We start from the raw sequence: 25,047 nt of genomic DNA on the forward strand, positions 1-25,047 counted from the left end.
ACAAACTGAGTCTCAAAATGTACACATAACACCACAGTCATGTCCACAGTAATATTTCTGTAAATTTTGAGGGTTTGTAATGAGTTGATGTTTTTACATCCTACAGCTACACACATATTACACTTGATGGGGTTTGAAAGGGACTTTTTTTATTATTAAATTGGACAGTTTGGAGGCAAAAATGAAAATAAAATGAAAAGACACCAGGATTCTTCACCTTCTGATATGGCTTACAGGAAAAAAAAAAGGAGAATTAAGTGAATATATCCTGACATAAGACATTTTTAAATACCCTGAACATACACACAGATGTTTTTAGGTGGTGCCCAGCCCAAGATGTCTGTAGTGGGGTAATTTAGTCCATAACTTCAGTATTACTGGCTACAGCAGTGCTTCATTTATGGGGAAAAACACAAGACAGATGTGCAAAAAAAGATTAGCGTCAACAGTTTTGCACGACACGTTAGTTTTATCTGCAAAAATAACCCTGAAAAACTCGAAACAGGGTTTGGGGAGCTCGACAGGGGGATATTACGGTCCCAACCTGGCAACCATCCACCACAGGAATGGGCAGGGTGAGCACGGGGAAGTAATCTGAGGTCGTAGTGGAAAGGCTCCGGTCCAACCACCGGAGACAGATAAACAGATCAACAGTGATCTCAGACGCACCGACGCTGCTCGCTGGAAATGAGCCCCGGCCGCAGAGTCACCTGTGCACTTTGCCACCGGTCCGAGGAGACGACGATAACCGGAGCGCTGTCGACCAAAGACGAAGTCACTGCTCATCAGAACTGCTTGGTAAACATTTTATTTTTGTCTTTATTTCATTCATTTCCAACGAGTGGCTAGTGAGCTGAAGTTATCAGTCGGTTATGGGTTGACGTGTTGACGGGAGAGAGTGATTGAATAAACTGTAACGGATCTATTTGAGAAAAGATCCTGGAAATAATGGTGGGAAAAAAAAAAAAAAAAATCCCTGATGAGGAGAAGCGGGTGTCCTGAAGCGGAGACTCCTCAGGGCATAAAGGAGATGTTTGTTGTGCCTGTGTTCATGAACCGGCCTCAGTTTACTGCATCTTACCTAAAGATCAGTAAATCTAAGAGCTCTACTCTGCATTGTCTCCGTATGTTTCTTGTCTCTTGGGTGTTTATTGACTTCTATGAGCTAAGAGATATTGTTACTGAACTAAGTGCTGTGGAAGATCTTCAGACAGATTTCTGCTGCAACAGTGCAGAGGCAGCAGTAGAGACAAGGAGAAGCCTGCCTCACCTTTCATGCTGGGCCCTACATGCACAGTGTGGGGCCTCCCACACAGTGATGAGTGGCTCAGGGGAAGAGCAGAGGTGTGTAACCTAATAGTTGCAGAGAAGAGGAACTGTTGGCATTTCTGCTAATCCTTTATTTTCAATCCTTAATATTTAGTGATTTCAGTTTTTTCAATATTTGATAACGCAGATTTCTCTGTACTGAGTTCACTTTTTTCCTTTACTGACATGTAGCTCAGAACAAGAGTTTATCGAACATTTAACATGCAAATAAACACTTCATACATATCAACTGACAAAATGAGTCTCCCAGTTGTCTTTGAAATATCTTTTATTTGTCTATTTATTTATTTATTCATTTGGAATAAATCAAGATTTATTGGATTCTACAGCCTTACAACTACAGTCACTGAGCATTTTATTCATTTGAATGGAGAAGAAAATGTGACTTCCATGATTTTGACCAAGGCAGTATTGTTGGTGCCCGACGGGCTGGTTCAAGTGTTTGTGAAACTGCTGATCTCCTGGGATCTCCATACACACTTAAGGGTTTACTCAGAATGGTGCGGAAAACAAAAAACATCCAGTGGGCGGCAGCTCTGCAGAGGGGAAGCACCTTGTTGATGACAGAGGTCAGAGGAGACTGGCCATACTGGTTGGAGCTGGCAGAAAGGCTGTGGTTACTCAGATAACCACTCTTTTCAACTGTGGTGAGCAGAAAAAGATCTCAGACTCAGACAACATGTTGAGCCTTGAGGTGGACGGGCTACAACAGCAGAAGACCACATCAGGTTTCATTCTTGTCACCCAAGCACAGACATCTGAGGCTGCAGTGGGTACAGACACCAAAACCGGACAGTTGCAGACTGGAAAAACATGTCATAGCCCGGTCTGATGAATGTGGATTTCTGCTGAGGCAGCAGATGGTGGGGTCAGAATTTGGTGTCAACAGAGTGAATCGATTGACCCAACCTGCCTTGTGTCAACAGTCCTGGCTGGTGGTTTGTGTGCTGGTGTGGGGAATGTTCTCTGTGATAACAATCAATAATCATTTGAATGTCACAGGCTATCTGAGTGTTGTTGCTGAGCATGTGCATCCCTTTATGGCCACGGTGTACCATCTTCTAATGGCCTCTTCCATTCTAATGGAATGATAGGACACGCTGTCACAAAGCAAAAGACAGCGAGTTCAGTGGCCTCTGAATCCAATTGACCATATCTGGGATTTGGTAGAATAAGAGATTCAAAGAACGAATGTGCAGCTGACAAATCTGCTGAAATTATGTGATGAGATCACGTCGACCTGGAGCAGAATCTCAAAGGAATGTTTCCAACATCTCGTGGAGTCCATGCCACGAAGAACTGAGGCTGTCCTGAAAGCAGAGGGAGGCCCTAGTTCCTAATAAAGTGCTAAGTGATCCAGCATTCATGGTGTCCAAGAGGGACATCTGATCATAAACGTTGTACCTCCATATGGAAAATAATTCCTCTGTGAGGTTGAATGGATAGTAGGAGCAGTGACCTGACACCATACTGTAAACCAACCTGCGACTGGGAGAGAGCAGTGACACACCACATCGTCTCATATCATCATATCTGCCCCCTCTCCTCACCTGGCACAAGTCTTTCACCGAGGTCATGAAGGAATGAAAATGGCTGCTCCATGTTGTATGACCCACTTAGAAGTTTATGCATTTTTATCATTATATTTCTGTTTAGATGTAGATGTAGCAGATTGAAGCTAATTGCAGTTCAATTTACAGTAATTTTGCATTATGTAGGTTTGAATGTAAATTTAACAGTTTTCTTAAAGTTATATAAACATGTGCAATATGGACTCTAAGTCCACTGAGTTTTGGTGGCGGTTGAGTTTGAGTGAGGAAACAGTCAATGAATTTTGAAAGACATGGCAACTGAATGCATTCTGTGTCAGTGCAATGAAAAGGGAGCCACACTTCAGCATAGTCTTATGTTGTTCTAAACTGTGAAGAGTTTTGAAAAAAGTGAACTCAGTATTGAAAAATGCTTGTTACCAATTGTAAAAAGAAAACTAAATGTAAGTAGGGTGACCTCTGGTAAAGTTGGACAACTGGGTATAACATTTTTTTTTTTCTTTTTGTTTAAACAGGTCATTAACGTCCCCACAGTGACATCACATTGTACAAATCATTTTAAAACAAGTTATATTTAGTGGAAGTGTAATTTTATGTTTTAGTTGGACACTTCCTGCAGCATTAAGACACTACTGTGGTATTGCTCTTAATTTATGCTTTGAATGTACAGATGCCTAATAAGGCCTTCATTTACAAATGTAATCCTTAGACATGTATCTTTGAATTACAGTGTGATTGTTCAACACATTTTCTCCTCATTGGTGTTGTTTCTGTTTCACAGTTATTTTCCTCTGGGATTTATTGTCGGAATTCGCCACAGTTCGATGACCTGTTTGGTTTCTCCGTCGAGGATGTGATGACAGAGGTCAAACGAGGAAGCAAACTGGTAAAAATGACTGATGTTTTCATATCTGAACAGCCCTAATCCAGTAACTGTGTGGTTGAAACTATTTTTAGCTGTGTTACTCATTTGTTTGCATTAGTATTGTAACAAATGTAAGAAAAAGGGAGCAACTGCTGGGTGTGAAGTCAGACGCTGCAAGAAGTCCTACCACTACCCCTGTGCTGTTCAAGAGGGAGCTAAGATTACTGAAGAGCCAGACAATGGGAAGTACGGGTCAGTGCAACTGTGTTCTAAAAATGTCTGTGTTTATTTGTTGTGAGAAACATTATATTTTATTGCAGTTGAATAACAATTTAGTACTAATTTCATTATTATATTTATCTATTATTATTAAATTATTGCAATTTAACAGAAACGACTGATTATTTTCCTAAAATTACTTTTATGTTTTCTCATTTATCAGGCTATTCTGCTTCAAACACCATCCAGACAGTAAGTGGGCGTCTCTGAATTTTTCCCTTCTGTGAACTTTTTTTTTTTTTTTTTTTTCAAGGTATAAGAAATATTGAATTTTTCAGGATTGGAAAACAACTGCTCTGCGAACGGGCTCGGAACCTCCAAAAATCCCAGTGGAGCTGGATCATCTAAGGTTTGACTGATAGAACTACCTGCTACATAGACGTAAAGCACATCACTTAAAACTGCAAACCTTAAAAAAAACGATCAGCAATTTTCTAAAACATCTGGCCACTGAAGTTTTCAACAAATGTCACTCAAGCAGGAAGAAATAGTGCATGAGAACGAAGGAACATGTCCCCCGGTTCACTGATGTATTCTGAGTTTTTTTAGTTTAATGGCTTTTGCACAACATTGTCACAACAGGCAAAACTTGTTAATTGGTCAATTAAATGTTGGTTTTCATGGTTTTTTATTTTAGGAAGTGATAATTTTATTTAACATTTTGCAGTCTGGCCCCGAACTGTTCAGGAAGTAATGATATCCATGTTTATTTTCATGAGGTATATTGTCTCACCTGTGAAAAGACAGAGGGAAATATCAGTTTGGAGAGTTTGTCTAATAGCATTATTATGTAAGTATGTTAACATTTTGCAAACATCTTCCTTTATAAATCTATAACTCAATTGCTGTATGTTTCAAATCTTCTCTGAACATCAACATATGATCACGGTGTTACAACCAGACGTGTGTGTTTTTAGGTTGTACTGTGACCAACATGCTCCTTCAACACATAAGTGGAACACCAATGGTAAGTCCTGTTCAGTGTGTCTCATGTCTTCTGTTTTATCTCTGAGTGTCACAGATTAAATGTCTTTCTGCTTGACAGATGATTCTGCAGCAGCCAGACCAACTGCTTACAGCAGTGACTCAAACTCATCCAGCAGTATGACGCATTTGCACCCCAAGGTTCACATTTTATTCACAGTCATTTAAAATAAAGCTTTTTCATATTACGGTATTTCATTTTTAATCAGAATGATGCAGTGATTTTAATCATTCTGCTTTTGTATTTGAAACAGAGGCGGTTGAGTTTCAATGACAAGTAAGTTTTTGATCATTTGCATCCTGGACTTTGCTGTCCAACCTTTTTTTTTCTGTCTTAGATGTTTTGAGACTTTTGTGCCATTATTACAGCTTAAATCATTATTTGTATTACAAATGTATATACATTTTTATGTGCCTGTCTACATTTTTTTTGCTCCCAAATCAAATTCTTGCTTCCGATTCTTGCAGAACCACCACATTTCTCTTTCCATAGATTGTTAAAAAAGTCTGACAGATACATGGTGTCTCTCCTTTGTCGCAGACAGGAGGAGAGCCCCTCGAAGCGTAAATCTGCTGCCAGGACAAGGAAAATATCTGATTCTTCAAATTCAGGTGAACCATCTGCATTAAGTGAGAGAATGTAACCTATGTGGGTTTAGCACCCTTGAACTAATGAACCAGTTAACATACCGATTTATATGATTCCCTTTCTTCTACAGATGAGAATGAATCTACAGCAGCGATGGAAATCTTCGCTCCTTTGGAGTCAGACATAGATGAAAGTGCAAACTCTGTTCCAGAGCACCCAGTAAGTCTAATCTTAATTCCACCATTAGAGTTGTTTAATGTTTAATAATCATTTTTTCTGTCTTCTCTTTCATACATTCTTCTCCACTTCTTCACTATGCCTCAGTTTATCAGGTAAGACAAATTCTCTGTAATCCATTGAAAATAATTTATTATTTATTATTTTAGGTATTGACAGTGTGTAATAATTTGTACAGTGTACCCTATAATGACCATAACTAGAATTACCACCTCATGGTTGTATCCCACCGTCAACCAGTCAAGTTGCAGGAAATATCATCACCATCTGCTCTTCCTGAGCTACAGCATTTTTTTGAAGAACATTATGATGTCAAAGTGAAGTTGACCTTTGACTGTTTGGATATAAAATTTCATGACTTACTTTTTTTATCCTATTAGGCATTTGTGATAAATTGTGACATAATTTGCATATTAATTCTTGAGTTATGGCCAAATAGGCCAAAGCAGCCTTGACCTTTGACCTTTGACCACCAAAATCAAACTAGATCATCCTTGAGTCAAAGTGAGTGTTTGTGTCAAAGTAGAAAAAATTCCCTCCAGGCTTTCATGACATACAGCGTTATTTCATTAATTTAATTCATTCAAATAAATTTAGTTTAATTTCTCTGACACACAGTCAAGAACTGTTAAATGCTAGTTTTAATTACAGGCCTGTTGTATTGGATTGCATTAACACGTACAGTTTCTCCTCTCCCTTCACAGAAAAGACACAGAGTCCCCCGCAGAGTGCACCACAGGTAAACAGTCACAGTGGATTCTGTTTATGGAGCATGTAGCTAACACATGATGCTGGTTTGCAAAGTGATGCTGTCTCTTTTTAGGAAATCAACCAGAGGATGAGAGCAGAGGTACAAATGTAGATGAAGACGAAACAATCATAGATTTGGTGAGTTGTTACTGCACATTGTGCATCGTCACTGTCACATATAACATGTTTCCTGCCTTCACCATTCTTCTAATTTGTCATTTAGTCTTTTATCTGATATTCATATTCATATTGACTAACAGCTTCTTGAGGCTAATTTGAATTAGTCTGCCTGCAAAGGGTATTTAATCACAGAATATCAGGTATATCATTATTACTCTCAGAACAGGATTGTGACATCATATATGTTTGCTTCCTCTCAGGATGCTGAATCAGAAAGTCTGCTTCCTGTGCAGATCTGCAGAGAGGCAACAGCAGGTCCTGCACCCTCACCTAAGACAGTATCAACAGCATATCCCAAAGTGATTTTGGCTAAGTCGGTGGAGTCAAAAAAGAGACAAGATGAAGGCAAGTTTTACTCTTACTGTGGCAGAACAGTTTATTTGAAATGCAGTCAGATGATAACATTAACTTTTTAAAAGTCTGCCAGAAACTCAGAAAAGTAGATACAAATTCAGTTTAAGTATTAAAACATATATTTAACAAGACAGATGATACAAAACACCCCCAGACCTGAATATTCCCACCACCATGTTTCTCGCTTTGATACTCTCTCCTGTTCGTCTCCTTACATACACCCTTCTGTTACTGACATGAATCTCCAACTTGGACTCGTCAGTAAATAAGACATGTTTCCAGTCATCCACTGTGAAATTCTCCTATTTCTAAGTCCACCCCTGTTTCGCCTTTTTCCGCCTCCTGAGAAGTGGTTCAGAAACTGCTACTCATCCTCTGAGACCACGACAAGACTTTAGCTGATTGGCGTTCTCCATTTAGCAAATTCTGTATCTGTAATGATGTTGCTTTTCTACCTCTCAGGGAACTGAGCTTGATGCATTGATCTTCTGATGATGTGGTCACTCTTGGACTGCCTGATTGTGCTTTGGATAGAACTGATCCAGTTTCTGCAAAGTGTTTTAGAGGTCCATGCATCGCCCCTTAGAAACCTTTAGTCAGACCATGATTTGATGCTGAGAAAGCCCCTCTTTGCTCAGAATAACAGCTTGACTTCTGACACTTAGACTCAGTTCTGATGCTGTTTTCCCCACAATCACGATGCTACTGAATAAGCAATGATCTGCTGGAAACTTGAGGCGCAGACTTATTTATAACAGGTGAACACTGGCTGCAAGTTGAGTTAGTGATGAGTAGATCAAATCCATCAGAATGCACGCTTCAAAGGAAGGAAACAACTCGAGAAAATCTGACCTTTGTGTTAACTCTGGTCTCTTTTGGGCCCCACTTTATATTTCACAAGGCTGATACTGAGTCTTGGTCATGGTTTTACAGGCGTGTATATAATATATATATATATATTATATTATATTTAATAATGCAATAGATATCACAATTTAACCTTGTGCTCAGGATCATTCAGTAGTTCAGTAGAAATATTTCAGTCTGGACCAAAGTGGTCGAGCCACCCACCAACAGTGCCATCCTTAGAGTCCTGCTACTACCATGCTGAAAAAAAATACCAGATTATAATAGCATGACATCACACAGTTGCAATCACTCAGTTATGCACATGTTGTGTGCAAATACTTTTAACCATTCATATTATAACATAACCTTAATAAGCATTTCATATGAACGGGTGAATGAGTCCAGTTTGGTTGAAATAAATAATATATGTATAAACACTTTTAAGGAAGATTCTGTTGCAGCAAAATTGTACAGTAGTGAAACGTACAGTAGTGATGTTGTGTAAGCTGTGATAACACATGGTCCTGTCTCTTTTCTCAGGGTCCAGTCCTGAACATAAACCTGTCCACAGTCCTGTTCAACACATCGCTGGACCCTCTGCCCCAAAGCAAAGCTCCACTGGGGCCCCTCCCTCTCCTGACTCCAAACCCCACAGTGTAACTGGCTCACCTCGGGGCGGCAGCTCGGCCATTTCCCCGGCTCCACGTGAAACCATCTGTGTATCCCTCGTCTCCTCCTCTCCCTCTCTTATGGGTCCTCGCTCTGACCCAAAGCTCAGCATCGACTCTCCTAGCTTCTGGAAAAGCTGCAACACGGCAGGATGCACACAGGCCATCTTTACTGATTTCATTAATGAGATGAACGATATTGCCAGCAGGATTCAGTCAGACCAGGCAAGCCAGGAGGGTAAGAGAGGATTCAGTATATTCACAAGTTCCTGAGACTACATCTCTGTCTCACACTTTTACTGTGATATAAGCTCACTCGTCTTTTCACAGATTGTGATCTTGCACTAGCAGTGATGGCGGCTTCTGGGAAGCTGGCAGAGCTCGTGGCCAAGCAGCAGAAAGGTGACGTACGCTCTTAACAGACTCTATTTGGGTTGATACCGTTGTCCCTCACTTGGTCAACAGTAGTTCAGCATTACTATGAAAACATATAGGCAATTTTAGATGGTTGAGAGTTGCAGAGGTAAACAGTGTGACCTTTCTTTGGCACCACAATTTGCAGACAATTTCGTTGTCTGGACAGTAAATTTGAGTGTAATCTCATAGTGTTGCCAGTGTCTAGGCTTTTAGGGGATGTTTACTGAGGAGTGAGGCCCTCAAACTAATTTAATAATGGACCGTGCAAAGAGCTGCAACGATTAGTCAATTAATTATTTAGACTGCAGGAAAATTAATCAGCTGAAACTAATGCTATTTAGATAAGTCAATATTTGTTTCAGTCATTTTTAAAGCAAAGGTGTCAAATATTTGCACATCTTCATCATACAGCATATGACAGTAAATGAAATATGTGCAGGTTTTGGGCTGTTGGTCAAACAAAGCGAGGACGTCAGCTCAGGCCCCGGGAAGTTGTGATGGTGGTTTTTCACTGCTTTTCTTTACATTTCAAGGACTTAATAGTGAGACTAATTGTTAGTTGCTGCCCGACCTGCACCAAAGTGTTGCGCTGGCAAATCAGAAGTAAAGAGGCACAGCTTAAAATTGCATCTTTGAGGCTGCAAAATATGGGAGGGTGAGTCTGAATACTTCACTGCTACTACGTCAATGTGATATTTAAGTTTTTCTCCTGTAATAAATTAGCAAAAAGTTTTTGCTTAGTCACTGTGGGAAATTGAGTGCAGATTGATCAGGGGGAAAATGAATTTAAACTATTTTAGCAAAAGCCTCCAACTGAAGGGGTCTGAATACTTTCTGAATGTCCTGTACATAAACAGGCACCCACACCTGATTTATCATTGCTGACTGACGACCGTGGCAGAAGAAATTGTGTCTGAGATATAACTTGGATTGTATAATGTCTCTTTAAGAGTAAAGAGGGTGTAAAGTCTGCAGCATTGGGGAGAGGGGAGTATAGCCTTGTTAAAACGAGAGCGAAACATTTAGACAACTTTGGTCTTTAGTTGTAATTTCCACAATAACAAGTGACAGCAGTGAAGATAAAATATGCAGATTAGGCCACTTTACAACGTTTGACTATCAAGCTAATAATGAAATAGCCAAGTACAGCTTCAGTTTTTACACTTAACCTTGTTTTAAAAAGCGTAATCTTCAACAAGCACTGAACTGCAACTCACAAATTCAACCTTGCCATGTTTTACAGTAACTAAAGGGCAATGTGTAAATGTCAATGTATTGATTTTACAGAGTTACAAAGGAAACAAATGGAGCTGACAAAAGCAGCAGCAGCGATGAAGGAGGTCTTCTCAGCACTGAGGAGATGAGTCCAGCAGCAGCTACTATAAGAACTTGGAGATCAAGGTTAAATGTTCTCTTCTCTGTTATTTTTGTATTTCAAACTATTCACACTGATATTTTTACATTTTTACACAAGCAGTATATTTATGTATTTTTACTGAATGTGCCTTTGTTAATTTACGTTGCAGTTAAGTTGGGCTGGATGTGGAAATATAAAACTGTACGAATGTTTGGCACTGAAAGTTTAAAACAACTTTGAGACTGAATCTTGCAACGTGATCTCAGAGTTCAGTCTGTGATCATGATGCTTTTACAAATCAGCTGAAGATGTTGCACTTCCATTTAGAAGATATCTTATACAGAAATATGTCACATTGTGAAATAAGTTTGGAAAAATTTATTTCAAAACTTGTACGGAAGATAAAGAATTGGAAAGAATGTCTTGAAGATGTTTCTATCCAGCCCTAAACTAAATTAACCTCACCTGACTGAGGCGCTGAAATAGTTGTAATACGTCCGATTTTTTAAAAATATGATTATATTTAAGTTTCTTTGCTTTTCAAGATGATAAAATGAGATTTTGTGTAACATTGGCATTTTCTTAATTATTTAAATTGGATAATATTTTACTGTAGACCTGCTGACACACAGTAGAGAAAACAAAAACAATTTGCTTATGTCTATTTTGTTATTGTTCAAAGTGTCTTTTATGAAGAGCTGTGTGTTTGTGAGAGTCTCACACGATCCTTGTTCCCCAAGCTGCTTCCAAGTACATCTCTTTGTCGGTACATGTCGTCAGTGAATGACCAGACTGGTCTTAAGTTCAGTTTAGTAAACAAAGGACAGGAGAGCTGAAATAATGTTGCAGTTTACAGCTGAGTATTTTCAAGTGGTTTTCTGTGTCCTGTGGGCACAGTGGAGCCCTGATGTTGTTTTTCTTATGTTTGCATTGTGATTAAAAGGGGATTTGTGTTCTGAAATACATTTTTATAAGTGTGATAGATAAGAACTGAAGCTGTAATATGTTCTTGAATCTTGAAGTGTTATCTAGCTGTCACATTATACACATTTCATTCCAATAACTCATGTTTGCTCCTAGGATAATATTGTTTAAATCTTAAACTAGTAACACCATTATTGAGAAATTATAGTAATAATAATAAATAAAATATCTTCCAGTTGTTTTTAATGAACAGCTTTAGAGGAGCACTGAAATGAATTTAACTTGTGAAAATCTTTCAAAGAAAAACCAGACAAAACCTCCAGTGACCACAGTCCCAAGACCAGTATCTCAACATAACAGCTTAACAATACAGAATAACACTTGTAACCGAGATACAAGACGCAGATCTGAATGTCTCTGAATGTCTTTGGGAACATGTGTAATAAATCTGTAAGACACACGGAGATGCTCTGCGTGAAACAATGAGAACTATTTGTCGCATTGATGTTGGACAAACAGAGTGAGCTGTGGTTAAAGCAAGCATCAATGAAGATATAAGTTAGAGATAATTTAGTTTGATACATGATGAAACAAAACACTTTGTAGTGGAGGACTCACTTTATGAATCCTAAATGCTGCATTGTGTATTTTGATGGTTTGCATCTTGTGGTCGATCCATTGTGTTAATCACCTATCAAACTCAATTACTCAACTTTTTCTAATATTATCCATGATACATGAAAATCCTCATCTTTTCCAATTTGGTTCATTGCAATATGTCTTTTGAATACTGAAAAACACTTGTTTACAAAAAACACAAGCAGATCAGGGTCCTTTTTATTAATTTGCTTGTAGAGGTCATAAAATATAACTGGCACTTCATATGAATAAAACATCATTATTGATTTTAAAGTAGAAATGTCCTGCAAAGAAAATAGCAAATACATTCTTCAAAATACTCACAGCAGTAGTGCAAATGCCAACAACCTTATTAATGTTAATACTGTTAAATATTGTTTTTGACATCCAGTGGACATGTCATGCAGACACAAAAGTGTCCTTCAAAATCTAAGTGCCGGCCCACTCAGCCTAAGCTTCTGCAAGGCCAAATGCATTAGACTGATTCTGATACCTTTGTAGCAGCTGGCAACCAGGCAGTTTCAATGCCAGCTAACGGTTTTGTGCACTAAAAACCGACAAACTTAATAAGCCTTATATATGTTATGCTGCAGCTGCACAGAATAACAACTTTCCTTCCGTCCACAAATGTAAAGTGAAATCCACAGTTTAAGACTGACTCACTCTGTTGTGAATCTCACTTATAACCTGAGTTCCCATCTTTGGGTTGACTTCCAACCTGGACAAAAGCTCACACCTTAGCATCGCAGCTGTGGACACCACTTGGACTAATATCACTGACTGGAATTTGACCTTAATAGACTTAATTGCACCTTGGATGCCTGAGTCTGTTTTCTTATTATGTCAGTGTCTAGTTTTCAAAATACTGGTTCTGTCAATCCTGACATCTACAAGTGCACAGAGCCTCATAGCTCAACCTGAAAACCATGAACCCAGATGTCACAACCAAACTATGATGTGGTCTTCTAATAAAGTGGAACAAGATCATATAAAAAAAAACAAGTGCAAAGACTGAGGAAGTAACTTGGTCAATTAAACTGAAAAATAGAAAAAGTAAAGTGATATTAGGCGACTGATAAAATCCTTTAAGTTAAAAAGAAAAAACTCGATCAAGCGATAGTGTCCTCCTTTACACAATATGTGTAAATGAATAGGCAGTCAGGCACTGCGGCAAACAACTGTACTCTGTAATGATGCTGTTTCCTGTCAGCTCTGTCTTGTGATTTCAGGACGTGCAGCTCATGTAATGGACAAACAGGTTTTAGTCTGGAATGAGATGAATAATAGATTTGACAGTGATAATCCACTGTGTAACCACCTGTCAGTGAAGGTACATGCAGCCGACCGGGGGTGATGACAGTGATGACGTTCTTTGAGAATTTACTCCCCCAGAGTCCCACAGCATCCTCTGCGCCTGTTCCTGTCATTACCTCGAGTTGAGGTCAGTTTTTGAAGGCTCCACAGCGGCTGGCTCGACATATGAAATCTTTGAGCAAGTTGCCGTCAATCTGCCAGAAAGCAGCAGTCTGTGTCACCTCAGTCAGGTGATTCACGCAGAATTTAAAGCAGAACTCCTCGAGGTCCTGAATGACAAGGGAAGAGCACAAATAACCAAAGAGTTCCTCCTTTTAGTCAAACGTTCTCCAATAAATGAATGAGATTTTCTGACTTACTGCTAGTCTTGATCCAATTGCCACTCACACTAGTGTGGGCAAGCATCACTTGCTCAGAATTTGTAGTTGTCTGCTAGATAATGTACATACTGTATATGTAACAAATGTATTTTGAAATACATGCTGGAGACCTTAGGCTTTTACACCAATCTCAGTTTTACAAAACATATAATATGGAGCCAAGGGATCTGGGATCTTAGGAAAACTTTGTGGACTCTTGGCACTGGAATAAGTGACTGGGGTTGATTACCTTGGCCTGACAAAATGTAACCTCTTTTTTTTGTTGCTCTACAGGAAATCTCCTCACTGTCAAGTTTGAATTAGCAGCAGGAGGTGTTTTTTTTTTTTGCCATTTTTGGCTTTATTAGTATAGGGACAGTGAGCAATAATTTGTCATTATTCCAAATGTACAAAGCAGATTTTTTTACCTTTAAGTAGAGCAAGAGATGGATTTTCTACCTGTTTCCAGTCCTTATGTAAAGCTAAGCTGACTGGTTGTAGTAGCTTCGTATTTACTGCACATTTATGTGACTGGTATCAATCTTCACATCTAACTCTCAGAAAGAAAGCAAATAAATAATAATAAATAGATAAATAAATGATACATTTCCCAAAATGTTGAACTATTCCTTCGACAGAAGAAGAAAAACTAATGAAAAAAAAACAAAGACACTGTTACCTTCTCAGTGGATGAAACATTTTCTGTCCTACTTTTAAGACTCGACAACAGCTGTTTTAGATGTGTATTTCAAGATAAATTCTGCTTTGGATGATAGTTTGTCACCTGATGGTGAAGACTGACCTCTGCATCATAGCGCACAGCAGCCGACAGCAGGGAGAAGGCGTTTTCAACTGTGATTCCCCGCTTGATTATGTGTTGACAAAGTCGTTTCAGGCGGTTCTCACAATACGATGTTGCCAGATCCAGCAGCCCTGATAGAGCACAGACAGTAACACTGTCAGGTAAATGTCAGGATGTGAGATTAGACATTCACACATATGTGTGTGTTTGTATTGATGTGTGAATCTGTGGGAGGGGGGTCTGACCAATAGCATCTTCAGGAGGCAACTCCACGTTGTCTGTGTAGAGGAACTCGAGGAAGGAGCGGTACACTGGGTAGGAGAACTGGTCTATTTCAATCACCTCCTTCATGTCTTCATTCCAGTGGGACTGGAACATGGATCTGAAGTGTTCACACCTGCACAATAAGTCGTTTCAGGATAGATACAGATTTTATTTATTTTTGAATTGTTTCTATCTTATAGTTTTATGATTTAACAGATAGCTATGAGATGAAAATCCTGACCTGATTTTGAGAACAGCTTTGTGCACATAGATGTATTTGCCATCGACACAGAACTTGAGGTCAGCTGTCTCTGGGTTGTCAAACTCTTTCTTCAGAGACTGAGCTACAGTCAAGAAGTCGTCATGCTCTGGAGCGAGAAAACACACCCACACATACACCCACACACATCAGCTCCTGGCAGATAAAAACTCTTATCAGTAACTTTTAACCACTGGTATTTTAATGAGCCATACAGGGAGGACCACAGTCTTCCTATATCGTTTTGATCATCCTTTTTTGCTTCAACATGCTCCAAATAATTTCCTCTCAAGTTTCCTGCAAATAACCAAGTAATCTTGATCTAACTACAGGTCAGACTGACGCAGTGCTCAAATGCTACACTGCACTTTAACAATTCTAATTAAATGGTAAGTTAGTGTAACCTAAAGTCTTTTGGACAATGTGCAGCAGGTCTGCTGAACATGCAAATATGCCTACAGTTTAAATAATACTATGACAAGTCAAAATGTCTGCTGTAAAAAAGGCCTGTAAATGAATGATGGATAAATACTGATTTGGGATTAAATGGAATAGATCTTTCAAGGAAATTCCTCTTGAAAGGAACAAAAAGTATCTTAAAACTTTAAACAAAACTACATAAAAGAATAGCGTCACAACTTTGTCACTTTTGTCCCAATAATTACTTATTTAATTTACAATATGAAGTATGGCAGGTTGAAGTATGTTGTCCATCACAGTTATTCTTAAACAATTTTTGCTTGTCTTTGATACAAGTATTCAGTGTTTTTTACAGCCTCTTTTGTAACTGAACTTTGTAAGCCTGTTCTTTTACTGACGTACGTATTTAGCCAGCTTTATTTTTGTATGTGTTACACTATTATATGTTAAATGCAGTATTCCAACTGGGGATACAGATATGAACACAAAACTGTTTTGAAAACTCTTCCTTACTCACCTGCTCAGGAAAAAGAGAGATGCTTTCAAAACTGTTAACATTTGCAGCTGCATTATCACATGATGTTGATGTTGAGTAAATTAAATGTGCCTGTCGATTTTCAAAGCGTACATGCATGGACTAAAACCTAATCACTTCCTGAAGGTTAAAAATTAATTAATCAAAAACTTGCTTTGGAAAGTTGTCTTGAGTAACAGAAACATGATTTGTGGTTAATGGAAATATGTCAAAACCACTGCTGCAGTGCTTTAATTACCGCATCACCACCACCACCACCACCACCACCTAGCACATGAGCTTCTTGTCTTACCCATGGAAAGAGGCCTCCACATAACTGAGGGGGTGGCGAAGCATGCAAAGACATCGTCGGTGCAGGTGAAGTGCGTGAGGTGAGGCAGCACAATGGACTGGCCCCTGCACTGGCCCCACATGTACACCTGACCACTCTGAGTCTTCGCAGCTGATGTGTGTGTGGAGTGACAGGTGGCAATCTCTACAATCCTGTCAAAGCAGCCCGAGAAGGGAAACCAGTCAGCGGCAGTGTGTGACACAGTGGAGGGAGGATCTATTTTATCTGTGGTGATGCTCACCTCTCTTTGTCGGTCATGATCTGAATTGGGCTCAGTTGGTTGTTCTTGTTGCCGGTGCCCAGTTGTCCATATGTGTTGGCACCCCATGCGTAGAGCAACCCCTCATCCGTCAGTGCCAGTGAGTGGGCATAGCCTGAGACAATCTGGAGAGGAAAAAAACTTTAGATGTGGCTTCCACCATTTTGACATGCCCAATGAAACATACAAATGAGGTTTTCACATGAAAAATTGAATAAAAGTCTGCTTTACACTGAATAAATAAAATTACAGAGTTGTCCATTTTAAGATCCCTGTACTTTAACTTAAGCATGAAAACAAGTTGCTGATAAATGGAGTCTGTTGACAGAAGATGGTGATTTCAGTAATTTATCATATGTGATTATTTGTTCTGTGTCATGCTGTAAGTTGATAATTATGTTTTTGACTTTTGGTTAGACAAGTACAGCCATCACTTGGCTGTGGTTACTTTGACTAATTCGATATGATGAAATACTCAGCAAGTATTTAATGTATTTTATCTGAGTTTGCAATGTAAGCAACCTAGAACAACCTTTGTCTTAGCAGTGACTTACAATTGCATTCATAAAATTTTTCAGATTTTTTTCTGTTCAGGAGTATGATGATACACAAAATTTAAACAGTTGCGCATGGCTTCATTCAGCAAAGGGTGAATTGCAAAAACACAGCTCCAGGCTTCAGTGATTCATCAAACCTCATTATGACGGATGTATTTTTAATTTTTGCCATTTAATTTCTGCTACTGCAGATGTTTCCACTGTGGATGTTTCTCCCTCACACTTCCTGTCTCTTTCAACTGAGGCATTTTTCCAGCAAAACATTTGAGCACTTGCATATTTGAGTTAGTTGAGAATCTTCACATACACATCGAGCAAAGAATTTAAAATTACTACTAAGTCAAGTTAAGGAAGTTAACTTTAAGTTAAGTTAAACTTCTTATGAAATCATTTACTGCAGTATCTCAAATGATAAACAAATAAGATTCTAAATAGCACCATGTGAGTTGGTATTAAGTCTTATTATCATTCAGAGAAACATTATACTGACAGAATTACAACTGAGGTGACAGGGCTGGATCGAACCGCAGAGATCTCCTAGCTGACTAAAATCTATTTGGATGGACTGAATTGTTCATTGCATATTGATATGAGTGTAATGGTATCAGATCTCACCCTTAGTGTCCAAGTGTACTGAGAGGTTCATCAGTTTTTGTGTGTGTGTGAGAGTGTGTGTGTGTGTGTAACTTCAAACCTGTTGCACACATAAACCTTGCAGAGCCACAAGTCGGCAGGGAGTGAGCTGGTTCCCGTTATTTCCAAGTCCAAGTTGTCCATTCCCATTATAGCCCCAACCGTACACCTTGCAGAGACAAGAAGAGAACATGAGCGATTTTTTCGGCTGGATATCACTGGATAACACCTTTTATATCTCCAGTATGAACCAAGCAATCACCTCTCCGTTGTCCACCACTGCCAGAGATGAGGTCTGACCACAGACGATACCGACAGCCACTTTGTTCTGCAGGCAGCTGGACACTCTGCGGGGTGTGGGCTGGTTCGCTGTGGAGCCTGAGCCCACCTGCCCACAGTTGTTGTAGCCCCATGCATACACCTGGCAGACAATTGTTTATGATAGATGATTATGACAGCTATTGGTTTTCTGAGTGATGAAGAGCAGACTGTCATTATAAAGTCACAGAAAATATTGTCTGTCCTCACTTGTACCCACTGCTCCTAATCCCAGTTTTCAGGTCCCCTTTGTGGAGACTAAAAGTGCTACAAGCATTCCTTCATGTTTACAACAGCCAAGCTTCTTAATGCTAGGAGGTAAGTAGGTTGTTGACTGTTTACACAATGTGACAATAGTAATGATAATGATGATTTTACGATAGTTTTACTATAATTATAGTAGTGGATCAGCTGTAAAAAGTGTCGTTCACTAGAGGACATGGTGTCTTTGTAGTTTACAAAAGTTTGACAGATTGGGAAATACACATATTTGCTCTGCTGCAGAGAGGGGTCTGTAGTATGATGTATGAAGCTACTGCCAGCAGCTGGCGGACTGGGAACAGCTAGCCTGACTCTTTGCAGAGGTAACAAACTATGTTGTTTATTTAATCCATACAAAAACTTTGTGTAAAATGGTTTAATTTCTAAGTTAGCTGACTGCTGGCAGTTTCATATTAATTCACAGACATAAGAAAATAAGATTATTTCGCAAAATGTTGAACTATTCTTTTAACAACTAACAGATCTCTAAATAAATTATTCAGAATCCTCTTATTTAGTGCATTTAAACCCCTCCAAAACAAACTGTTATTGTATCTGGGAACTAGCAGACCATCATAGGCATTGATTGTGCCGTGCACTTGAAGATGACCATGTGAAGTAGTTTGAAGCACAATAGATTTCTTGTGGCTGAGCTCAGTTTTCAAAGTTTTCAGCTCAGGGGATCAGCTTGTGCTCTGATTGGACTCAGGGTCCTATAATGGTCTGTGTGACTAACCACTAGGCCTTTGACCAAAGCTGAGTCACCTGTGTCATTATAAAGGTTTTAAATAGGCTTCCATTCAGCTCTGTGCATAATTTTGCTGTAATTTTTTTTTTACCACAGATACTTACTTCTCCTGAGTCAGTCAGAGCCATTGAGTGGTGAGAACCACAGGCCACCTCTGTGACCTTCTTATTAAGCAGGTTTACAGAGACGAGCACTGGTGCTACTCCTTGGTTGGTTGTTCCGTTTCCCAGTTGGCTGTAGCCATTATGTCCCCAGGCAAATAGCTCCCCGTCTGAAACACAAAGAGATTAGTCATCCTGCGGCACTTTTTAATCCAACTGTGAAGAGGAGGATTACACGTTTTGTGCAGCTACCCTCTGTGGCCAGGAGGATATGCGGTCCGCTGCCGTAGCTCAGGCTGACCACCTTCCTCCCACTTAGGAAGTCCAGCTTCTTGGGTACAATGGTGCTCTGGCTATCCCCTGTCCCCAGGCAGTTACTGCAGTTCAACCCAAACACATACACCTGAGTGTGATGAGAGGAAGGAAGAGAACATGTAATGTGGATCAGTCATAAGCAGGGCTAAGCAGAGACAGATGGAGTCAGCTCAGTAGGTAACAGGTCACATCAAGACACACAAACATCACCACAAGAAGCAGCCCTGATAAGAGCTGCAGGTGTAGGTCCGGTGTCGTAGACCTCCACAGCACTGATACAGAGAGCTGACAACACCAACCTAAAGTTTATTTTGATATTTACTTTTGCGTTAATTATTAAAGGAGCCCCAAAGAATTCAATATTAAATAAATAAGTCATATGACTACATTGTGTAAAATGTATAAACATTAACCAGCCAGCTAAGTGTTTTTATTTAACAGTGAAGTGCTCCATGTCTGCTCTGTGTTTAATCTGACTCATTACACAGGGAGAGGGGGTATTAACAGTTACTGTTGGTTTAACAATGTTGTTAGGACACATACAAACGTCCATGGCCTGGCTGACCAGACTGAAATAAATTTAGAAACTGTTAAAACTCAGTACATCCTTATGTCATTTCATTAGACATTTTCATAATGACATGGTTTCATAGGAGTTAATTTTGATTTCATAAGGGTATTTTTCCTCAAAACTACTTTTATTTCATGATGGGTTTTTTTCTCTTACATAATGTCACTTTTCATTAGTGACATTAACTCTTTATTCAATCACACGACCCTACCTCTGAGCTAGCGAGCTCAACAGCTGCTACCAGATTTAGTCATTTAGTATCTGTTAGCTGGAGCAACAGTGAAGTCAAAATAATTCAGAACTCAACTATCTAGATGCTGCTTTAAATGATAGATTAAGAAATAAAAGGTTCCAAATCCAAGATTAAACGCTATTGAGCAGTTTTCAACATGTTTCCTACTTAAAATAGTATATGAAGGAAACGCTTTTCAGCAGTCGACTCTAGTCGCTCTGCATTTCGCTCTGTTTTGTTCTCTGCTGCTAGAAATTTGGAGAAATATCTGCTCCCTTGGCTGCTATGTTCACCAGCTGGGTGCTTACTTTGTGTGTCTGCTGTTTGGTCCTGAGCCAGTCACGAACAGTGGGCTTTTAAGTGGGTTTTGTTTTGGGTTTTTTTTGCTGGAAAAGGCTGACTGCCGCAGCTGGAAATAAGGTTAATGAGAGCAGTGACACTGAACCAAAACAGTGAAGTTGCTCGAATACTGTGACACTGACAGAAAATGAATAAAGTAAACTTCCTCTGTGGTGGTTGTGAGCCTGTTTTACTGCGGTTAGGGCTGAGTGTGGCGTGTGAATGGCTGCTCGCAAGGCAGGAAACCAATCTGAACAGTGTGCCGAAGAACATGGCAGTAATGTAAAGCAGACATGATTTGTAGTTCAGTGGCTAAAACATGCAAACCAACAGGTCATCTAACTATTAGCTATGTATCAGTTGACTTATGAGCAACCCTGGAAGAATTACATCATCATCTCGAAAGGTCAGCACTCGCTTTCCCTTGAACGATTAAAACACAACCACCCTGTTTTCCCTTTGACCTCTCACCTCATCGTCATTGGTGATGTAGATGGCCTCATTAGCAGACGTTCCAAACACGCATGCTTTCCGTATGGTGGAGAGCTCTTGAGGCCCCATCAGGCTGAAAATGGTCCATTTGGTCACATCCACCATGATGCTGCGAGTCTGTGGCGAGGGCAGTGGGGTGGAGGGAAGAACCTCAGTCCAAAGGCAGGGCAGGGGGAGAGGGAGGATCTGGGTGTGCAAGGCTGCCAGTGCTGCAGTTGCTGTTTTGAGTTGGTGCGAAAATATACACTGTTAGGGAGATATTTACCAACCTGAACATTCATCCATTCATTTAACACACTTAGACACACAAATATGGAAGAAGAAGAACTACGAACCTGCACGTTTTAACCTTGAAAAAAAAAAAAAAAAGCAATTTACAGCAGATTCAAAGCAACTTTTTAAACCTGTTAAATGTTTAAATGCTTTGGGACAAACAAGCTTCACACACATGGGCTGATGTTCAGTTTAGTAAGAAATGATGTAAAACCCACGCATGATCTCACTGAGGAGATTACAGAGAAGTTGGGTCATGTGGCGAAACATTAGTCCCAAGAGATCAGGGCTGGTATGTATAAAGCCGCTCAGAGTAAAATTTTGGTCTTAAGAGCTTTAAAATTCTAAGAGTTATATAATTTTCTTCTCAGCCTTATAATATATATAATATATGTGCCTATGAATAAACATTCATAGGAGTTAAGGCTTGGTGTCAGCTTCCAAATTATCGAAGAGAGCTCTAGAGGTTTCCTTACCCAGTCAGGAGCAACAAGCAAATGGCTGAGTCACATGTCCAGAGGCAGAGGATAAACACATTAAGAAAAGATATTTTGGAAACTATTTTCATTAAAATCATAGTACAATGTTTAGGATTATTTTTCGTACCATGTATAAGCAGTGAAGCAGACAGGACTCTCCTTCTCCTAACTCTAACGCAATCTTTTCCTTAAAGAAAAAGAAAAAAAAACTTAAGAGACTATACCATGTGTTATTTTTGTAATATTGCACAACTTAGTGGTAGTTTGTGAATTTGAATCAGCCTTGTCTTAAGCTGGAAAGCAGAGACACAATCAGTGTTGATGAGACAAATCTTAGAGCTGCTCCATAGATGGTGACAGCACCACACACACCTTCAAACCCCACATTACAGCTCAGTTTATTGTATAATGTATACTGCAGTATTTCAATTGAGGTACTTATACTTGAGTTTTTCCGTTTTATGGACTTTATACTTCTTCTCTCTATACCTCAAATATTGTACTTTTTACTAGACCAGGAAAAAAGTTACAGTTAATAATTTATTTATTTATTTATTTTATTACACGTTTGAATATGATGTATAGTTACTAATTAAATGCTGCAACTGCATGTTAATTAGTTAAAATTAGATCCCTCCCTGCCAGCTAAAACATTAAAATGGTATATTAAAGTAATAATAATCAAATAATATACGATAAAACACTGACAGGAGAGACTCATCTGTAAAACCTCAAAAGATAGTAAACTTGTGACAATTAAAATGCTTGTTATAATTCCTCACAGCCCAAAGTGACATCTTCAGATGTACTGTTATATCTGACCAACAGTCAAAAACTCAAAATTCAGTTTACTATGAAATACAAGACAAGAAAAGGCATCAAATCCTCACATTTGAGAAGCTGGAATCGACTAATGTTTGGACTTCTTTCTTCTTGCTTAGAAAACAACTACAATAATCAATTATCAAAATAGTTGTCTGTGGATTGACTGATCTATGAATTGACTAATGACTGCAGCTCTAGTAGAGATGACTGTAACTTTACTGTCACATGTAAACAGGGTGGATTGAGGTGGACTTTCTACTGTTTTGCCTGCCTTTAACTGTTTGTGGTGAAAACAGCTTATGAATTTCTGGGTATGTGACCGGATGAAGGGGGAGAGGACCATGACGACAACACCACTGTCATGAAAAGTGACATTTAGAAGTAACAAAATGGCCTGAAATAGAGGAAGTATTGGGGAAAACACCATTATGAAGCGAAAATGAACTCCTATAAAAGTGCTATCAAGAAAAAGACTGATTAAATGACACAATAATGTGATTAATTTCACTGCTTCCATATAGTCTAGTTAGCCAGGGACGTGGAGCTCCTCACTGCCGGATAACAACAGTTAGCTAGCTGGCTAATGTTGGCCATTGTTACAAACGCATTATTCAGCAAACTGACACAACACAGCAAAGTGTTGCTACTAGACTGATCCGCTGGGACAGTCTCTCTAATCTGAGCGGACTTGTTTTGCTTTGTTTTGTTTTTTTCACATGGCCACGGTTAGCGAGTTAGCCTCCGACAACAAGACACAACAGAAAAACACTAGAGTTCAACCCACCTGTTAAATAGATGAGTGACTGTTGTCGCTGACGGTTTCGCCGTGACCCACGGGTCGGTGGCGGGCTGTCCGTCCTGTTTTCACTTTCGACGGGAGCCGCCACAGTCCGCACGGTTCGCGTTTATTTGCGGAAATGGTGCGGGAAGGTGACGTCACGCGTTTTTGTAAGACCAAAATAATCGTTTGCAGACGGAGCTCAGACCGGACAGGATGAGCCCAGATCATTCAAAAGGCCCAGTGACCCTTGTTTTATGACCTGCATGATGTATGGTTTATATATATATATATATATATATATATAACACAGAACACTTCAGACAAGGCAGGATTATCCCATCAGAGGCTGCAGCAAACAAATACTTTCCTTAATAACTGATTGATTGTTCAGTGCATAAAATGTCAAAAACAAAGTGATCTAAAGCAGAGGTTAACACATTCCTAACATATTGTTTTTGTCTAACCAACAGTCAAAAACCCCGGAATTGTGTTTCCTATGACAGAAAGCTGTGAAAATGAGCAAATATTCACATTTAAGAGGCTTTGAGAGGCGTTTTGGTTAGAAATTTAACTGATTAGTTATAAATTGTTACAAATTAATTTTCTCTAAACGTCTAAATAAGCAAATTTCAGCTGTACAGGTTGGTTTCTGTGTGTCTGCTGAGATAATTACACTGCTGGGGTCAGTAGGGGCCCAACAACAAATTTCTGACCTTGTGCTCTCTGGATGGTTAATCCACCACATCTCATGGTCTTCCACAGCAGGTGGAGTATTCTCACTTCAGGTGTTGAGATTCACACATTACCATCAGGGAGGTGTCTGATTGGGCCCAAATTTAGTCTGCAGCATAAGAATGACCCCAAACACAGCAAGTCATAAAGATCTATTTTCAGCAAGAAGAAGAACAGAGAGTCCTGCAGCAGATGGTGTGGCCCCCATAGAGGTCTGGTCTCAACATCATGGAGTCAGTCTGGGATTGCATGAAGCAGACACCGTCTAAATCCACAGAACTGTGGCACATTCTCCAAGATGCTTGGAACAACCTATCTGCCAAAAACTTTGTGTAAGTGTACTGGGGCTGTTTTAACAGCAAAGAGTGGTCACACATTTAGTTTTTTTTCTGTTTACTGCTCTTTGTAATAAGTGAACTGACAAATAAAAACTATCCATGACGACCCTTTGGGGCACCTCCATCTGCAGGAGAAGATTGTGTAATATGATAGAAAGCTCCAGAACAGCAGTGGACCCTGTGGTGTGTTTGTTTTGTCAACTGCTGTTTTTCCACGGTCAAACGTGAACTTAAGATCCCAACTCAGATAATTTCTCTGGAAAACTCCTCTGACTCAGGTTTTGTTGTGTATCAGTTTGTGGTAAGAAGGGCATTAAAATTTGATGTTGATTTAGTTAAACAAGACAGGACCTTATCGCTTCCTTAAGCTCCTTACCATTTCAATGTACATCTTCCTACACCCAAAAACTGCAATGACATTACCACAAAGTAACCGCCTCTCCGTAAACCTGAGGCCTGTGGATCTAGGTCGAGCACCATTAATGTTCCACTTACAGGCCCGTTATCACTTTTGGGTTACAGACCCCATCCAAAACCC

General features: G+C 39.5%; 2 protein-coding genes across 6 annotated transcripts; one reads left to right on the forward strand and one right to left on the reverse strand.

The window, feature by feature from the left end:
* Positions 1-567: 567 nt before the first annotated feature.
* Positions 568-12,970, forward strand: phf11 (PHD finger protein 11). The gene is made up of 18 exons (XM_071473613.1): positions 568-798; positions 3,661-3,765; positions 3,863-3,996; positions 4,187-4,215; positions 4,302-4,372; positions 4,743-4,813; positions 4,941-4,990; positions 5,069-5,148; positions 5,262-5,284; positions 5,549-5,619; positions 5,727-5,854; positions 5,888-5,928; positions 6,538-6,572; positions 6,657-6,721; positions 6,964-7,108; positions 8,507-8,872; positions 8,965-9,036; positions 10,339-12,970. Exons 1-18 carry the CDS (start codon positions 688-690, stop codon positions 10,413-10,415), a joined length of 1,674 nt encoding a protein of 557 aa, XP_071329714.1. The 5' UTR covers positions 568-687; the 3' UTR covers positions 10,416-12,970.
* Positions 12,802-23,605, reverse strand: LOC139621515 (RCC1 and BTB domain-containing protein 1-like). Of its 5 annotated transcripts, XM_071478112.1 has the most exons (13): positions 23,443-23,548; positions 21,961-22,020; positions 21,061-21,299; positions 19,385-19,535; positions 19,136-19,302; positions 17,967-18,125; positions 17,766-17,873; positions 16,497-16,639; positions 16,217-16,407; positions 14,952-15,078; positions 14,692-14,843; positions 14,447-14,577; positions 12,802-13,554 (listed from the first exon to the last, which is right to left on the reverse strand). In XM_071478112.1, the coding sequence occupies exons 3-13, from the start codon at positions 21,184-21,186 to the stop codon at positions 13,414-13,416; spliced, it is 1,596 nt and encodes a 531-aa protein (XP_071334213.1). In that variant the 5' UTR covers positions 21,187-21,299; positions 21,961-22,020; positions 23,443-23,548; the 3' UTR covers positions 12,802-13,413. The 5 variants fall into 5 exon arrangements, with proteins under 5 accessions (XP_071334213.1, XP_071334196.1, XP_071334206.1 ...); XM_071478095.1 differs by lacking the exon at positions 21,961-22,020 and having other exon boundaries at positions 23,443-23,605; XM_071478105.1 differs by lacking the exons at positions 21,961-22,020; positions 23,443-23,548 and having other exon boundaries at positions 19,385-19,509; positions 21,061-21,189.
* Positions 23,606-25,047: the final 1,442 nt, after the last annotated feature.

Source organism: Trachinotus anak, unplaced genomic scaffold, assembly GCF_046630095.1.
Source record: "Trachinotus anak isolate AG129_WGS33_773 ecotype Australia unplaced genomic scaffold, CSIRO_AGI_Tana_v1 ptg000001l, whole genome shotgun sequence".
NCBI classification, from domain to species: Eukaryota; Metazoa; Chordata; class Actinopteri; order Carangiformes; family Carangidae; genus Trachinotus; species Trachinotus anak.